This window comes from Simochromis diagramma, unplaced genomic scaffold (genome assembly GCF_900408965.1).
Source record: "Simochromis diagramma unplaced genomic scaffold, fSimDia1.1 OVJJ01000205.1, whole genome shotgun sequence".
NCBI lineage: Eukaryota > Metazoa > Chordata > Actinopteri > Cichliformes > Cichlidae > Simochromis > Simochromis diagramma.
Genome location: NW_024386782.1, coordinates 12,033,137 through 12,038,980, shown reverse-complemented (window position 1 = coordinate 12,038,980; position 5,844 = coordinate 12,033,137). Strand labels below are relative to the sequence as shown.

The 5,844-nt window shown below is 34.8% G+C and overlaps 1 protein-coding gene across 1 annotated transcript; it reads left to right on the top strand.

The window, feature by feature from the left end:
• The first annotated feature begins 499 nt into the window (after positions 1-499).
• On the top strand, positions 500-1,566 carry LOC120727907 (complement C1q-like protein 2). Its single transcript, XM_040022545.1, has 3 exons — positions 500-773; positions 902-1,024; positions 1,152-1,566. The coding sequence occupies exons 1-3, from the start codon at positions 527-529 to the stop codon at positions 1,430-1,432; spliced, it is 651 nt and encodes a 216-aa protein (XP_039878479.1). The 5' UTR covers positions 500-526; the 3' UTR covers positions 1,433-1,566.
• The last annotated feature ends 4,278 nt before the right edge of the window (positions 1,567-5,844 follow it).

Genomic DNA, 5,844 nt, shown 5'->3' with positions numbered 1-5,844 from the left:
GCTTATGTGAGTGAGCGTGTAAAAGCATTTCAGTTCTGCTGAGCCAAATAAGACAGGTCAGGGTGAAGAAGTGACAGCCAAAGAAAAGCTTACCACAAAACGGAGAAGTTATGACAAATCAGACTATAAGGCAAAAAGAAAGTGCAGCTTCATGGTTTCATGGACAAAATAATTTCTGTGGCTGCGATATGATGAGCTAAATAACCAGGGCTGCACATAAGTGGTCCGCAGGTGCGCATTCGCTGTCAAAATAAAAAACACGCACAAGGGTTAGGGTTAAATTTAAAACCTGTACTTTTGAGTTAAAATATATATTTATAATTTTAATAAATGACAAATTAAAAATGCATGAACATTTTTTTGTATCGAAAAAATATCGAACCGTGACACCAAAGTATCGAACCGAACCGAACCGTGAATTTTGTGTATCGTTGCACCCCTAATATATATATATATATATATATATATATATATATATATATATATGTGATATATATCTAGAGCCTTGTGGGTGGAACTAACACAGATGAAGAGAAATTCTGAAAAGATGAAGATCGCAGTCTTAACCTTATGCCTCTTCTTTCTGTGTGCAGCTGCCTTCCCTCAGGTGGATGGCCAAGCAGGCAAAGCATCTGAAAGTGAAGGCTCCCTTGTTGAGACACCTCAACTCTGTGCTGGGACAAATGAACAACTTTTCCTAATATTACGAGAACTAGAATCCAAGCTGAATAATGCTGAGGAACAGCTGGGAGATCTGAAATCATCAATCCAAGGTAAGAACATAACACAGCTGGAAGTTTTTATTCTGACATGTAAAGATCTTTATCAGTGTACTGATACAGGTTCAGGTTTTGTTGTTGTCAAACCAAACAAATAATCCCATATTTCCATGCATCTCCAGGCAGCCGTGTGGCATTTGGAGCATCTATTGGCAATGTTGGAAATACTGGACCAATGAGTGCAGAGATCACACTGACTTACAAATATGTCTTCTTTAACTCAGGTTCTTACAACCCTGCAACAGGTAAACTTAACATAATTATACGTATTCTTACATTTATGGGTTTATTTATTAGATAAGTGCTGCATTTCTCAACTGCTATTGTGATTCTTGATGTTATATAAGCTGTAACTGTGTCCATCATCTCCAGGTATTTTTACTGCTCCGGTCAGAGGAGTTTATTACTTCAGCTTCTCTGGTGCTAATATATCAACTAGACCGATGGGGCTGCGTCTGATGAGGAATGGAGAGCAGATGGTGACAGTGTACAACCATATTGCTGGAAATCGCTATGAGACAGCCACCAATGGCATGACTCTGCAGCTGGCTGCAGGAGACCAGGTGTACATGAGGCTCCGTCCGGACACCTGGATTTATGATAATGTCAACAACCACAGCACCTTCATTGGCCATTTGTTATTCCCTCTGTAAGCTCAGACAAGCATGATTTGAATAGCAAATGTACACAGAACAATATTGACATGCAGAGTTTGTTTGATTAGTTTTGGTGGTTACATAGGAGTTTGGGTCTCAAATGAACAATAAAGTCTGAATACGTGCAGCAATTTTACTTCTCTTCTTTTTTAGTCAGGTAGGCTCCTCTGACTCATTTTAAGGTAAAAATAAATGTACATTTGTGTGTGCTGTTTTGAGGCGATTTCTTGGTCAAAATCAATAATAGAAGTTTTCTGATTTAAGTGTGTGTATTTCTGTTTTTTAAATTTTGTGTAATTCCATCGAGACCTGAGTTAAGGTCACTAAAGGTCTAGCTACATCTGGACACGTTTGTTCAAATTATTCTGTTACAACAGCTAAAGGAAAAAACACATAAAACGCAACACCAATTATTATTTGTTATTAATTAATTAAGTCATAACAACTAATTATCCAAAGGTAAGTAATGTATACTATTTATCCATATTAAATATATAAAATAGAATGATATATAATTGAATAAAACAAAATACAAAATAAATATTTAAATAACATAAAATATAAAATGAAAAAACTCCAAATGAAATAAAATAAATGTAAATTTAAATGCAAGTATTAAATAACTGTGGTTTTGCTTGATTGCATATTCAAATTTACTCATGAACAAAAACATATAAAATAACAAATGATCATCATACAGTTCATTCTTAGGTTATCAGTATAAATGCTCTGACGTTTGAAGAAAAATTAGGTATAAATTAGAATTTAACAAATATTTTATATTTTAGGTGAAAAAATACATTAAACAAGAGTTTGCTGGTGCTATTGTACTGACCTTTTATTAAAAAAAATATCACTTTTTCATAGATGAGTTTATTTTTTGTTTAAAGAAATCGTTTCACTTTCTCATTAGGGATTGACGAAACCAGAAGTGTCAAGTGTTTGGATAACCAAAATGAGCAGAATTGACCATATGTGAGAAATGACTGTCTGAAATAATCGTTTGTTTTTAAACTGTTTATCCAGCCAGGAGTTCAGTGGGACTGCAGCCAGTCCTAGCCGACAATTGGGCAGGACCCACTTTATGAGCCAAAAACACATCAGGTACCACACCCACACAATAAAAATTTTTTTATAAAAAAATCAAACATTAGAATAACATTTAAATTCATAAAAGCAATCAAACTTTAAGGTTATCTAAGTTTAAAACAAACATACAACAGCACCGCCACACCAGGATGGTATTTATTTTTCTTTTTAAGTTTTAAGAAAGGAAGAATAGTTTTTACCACATTTATATTAGTAAAATAATCGTTACAGTTTTACATTGAAATAATAAACCATCCATCACGGACATCAACATAATGATTATTAAATAAAGATATATAAAAAAAGGCAAGCAGCAAAAAGGTACACATTACATAAATTTACTTACCGTATAATTATTAGAATTATAGTTAGACTACTTAATCATGGGCTATATTATAAAGTGTTACCCACAAACATTATGAAGGAGTAGGTAATGGATATATCAATGGTACTGGATTGGAACTATATGATAAAGTTGAGTTTTTTTATGTAATATTGAAAAACCCTATTTTTCTGACTAACAAGGCAGTTCATAGGTCAAATGTGACATGATATTCGTATGCAAACTATATTGTGATATGTAGAATCCCCACATATCAAGATCATTTCCTAAATGTTGCCAATTTAAACAAAGTCGAATGTTAAACATATTTTTGAAGAAAAAAGACATTTTATGAAAGCTGGACCTAATCAAAGTTAGGACTTTTTTGACCTTGAAGCGAGGTCACAGGTCCAAAGTATGTGATATTTGATATGATATTTTAAATCCCCATACATCATTCTCTATATGCCTATATTTTGTCAATACAAACAATAGCAGTAAGTCAGAGTTTTAAATAGATCTACATACATAGATTTATTATCTCTTTGACCTTCAGATCAATTGACTGAACTTGAAAGAGAGGTCAGCGGTCAAATGTGGCATGATACTTTAACCTCCTAAGACCCGAACTCTTCCACGGTATGTATTTTTAATTTCTCTTTGATATTTGGTCACATTGGGGCCCGATGAATGTAAAAACAAAGAATTACCAAATTTTTTTTTACCTTATTTTTGTTTTTAAGAACAATGAGAGCCACATATGAGGATATTCATTTAAAATTTTGATAGAACAGTAGCAGTATAATGTTCTCGTAAGTGGATATCAGGCCCTTGTAGAGCAAAATTGAGTATTTTGGTCTAAATAACCCAAAATGTGATGTCCACATATGTGGACGCCAGGTCCTAGGAGGTTAAATCTATATGTGGTACTTCCTGTATGTTGACACATCACATTAATAAGAACACGAGTTTCAAAATTATAACGCTTTCTGTCAATTTACAGACAAAAAATCTTAAAGTTGATCTTGAAGACCGTGGTGGATGTCAGCCAGATTTTAATGGATTGCAAACATGACCCCACTCTACACTCCCAGAAAGTTTTACCAGAATTCATTCAAACATTTTGAGCTGTCATGTGTACAGACAGAATGACATGCTTGCAGAAATATATGTAATTGCTACCAAAAACATAACCTCCCGGGCGGAGCTAATAATAAAGATTAATCATGGTGAAAAGTATGTCAGGTATATTAAATGATTTGGTGGAGGTTTGCACCTTCAGAGGGTATTGCTTTGTTTCTCTCCCTACATAGGCCACATTAAAAGGAAATACCCTTTATTTCCTTGTTATCACAGGTAGAATGATATCTGCTACCAAGGAGGTTGTGTTTTCAGTTGCTTTTGAATGCGTGTCCTTCTCACTGAATATGTTGACATATATTTTTCATTAACACAGGTACAGTGGCTGATCCTACTGACAAGAAATACAACATTCAATCCTATTTTATTTATTAAGCACAGAACTTTGCCAAAGTGCTGTACAAAGCACCAAAACACTACACAACAAATCAGTGAAACAACAACAATAATGAATATAATAATGGATGAGTGAATATATAATAAATCAAAGTTAAGAAGGAATAAAAATTAGTTTAAAGTCACGTATTAAAAGGCAAGGCAAGTTTATTTATATAGCACAATTCAACAACAAGGTGATTCAAAGTGGTTTACAGAGACATTAAAAAGCAAAAACAAATAAAAAGCATGATTTAAAATTGATTAAAACAACAGTAGATAAAATCCGAACAGTAGATAAAATCAGTAGTTAAAATGTAAGTTTTGAAATTTAAGCTTAAGTGCAGATTTGGTGCTTTATTCAAATGCAGCTGAGAACAGGTGAGTCTTCAACCTGGATTTAAATAAACTGAGTGTTTCAGCTGATCTGAGGCTTTCTGGGAGTTTGTTCCAGATATATGGAGCATAAAAGCTGAATGTAGCTTCTCCGTGTCTGGTTCTGACTCTGGGAACTGATAAAAGACCGGATCCAGATGACCTGAGGGATCTGGAAGGTTCATACTGGGTCAGGAGGTCACCGATGTATTTTGGTCCTAAACCATTCAGAGCTTTATAGACCAGCATCAGAACTTTAAAGTCTATCCTCTGACGGACAGGCAGCCAGTGTAAAGACCTCAGAGCTGGACTGATATGGTCCACTTTTTTGGTCTTAGTGAGGACTTGAGCAGCAGAGTTCTGAATGAGCTGTAGTTGTCTGACTGATTTTTTAGGTAGACCTGTAAAGATGCTGTTACAGTAATCAAGCCTACTAAAGATGAATGCATGGACTAGTTTTTCCAGGTCCTGTTGAGACATCAGATCTTTTATCCTTGATATATTCTTCAGGTGATAGTAAGCTGATTTTGTTATTGTCTTAATGTGTTTTTAAGACAATTTAGGTCTGCATCCATCACTACACCCAAATTTCTCGCCTGGTTTGTGGTTTTTAGGTGTATAGATTGAAGTTCTCTGGTGACCTGTAATCGTTTTTCTTTGGCACCAAAGACTATTACTTCAGTTTTGTTTTTGTTTAGCTGGAGAAAATTGTGGCACAACCAGTCATTCATTTCCTCAATGCATTTACCAAGAGCCTGTACAGGGCCTCGGTCTCCTGGTGACATTGTGATATATATTTGTGTGTCATCTGCATAACTATGATAGTTTATTTTGGTGTTCTTTATAATCTGTGCCAGTGGGAGCATGTAAATGTTAAACAGAAGGGGTCCCAAGATGGAACCTTGGGGATCTCCACATGTGATACTTGTCTGCTCAGATGTGAAGTTACCTATTGATACAAAGTATTTCCTGTTTTCTAAGTATGTTTTGAACCAGTTTAGTACAGTTCCTGAAAGACCTGCCCAGTTCTCCAGTCGTTTGAGTAATATGTTGTGGTCAACTGTATCAAATGCTGCACTGAGATCCAGTAAAACTAAGACTGACATTT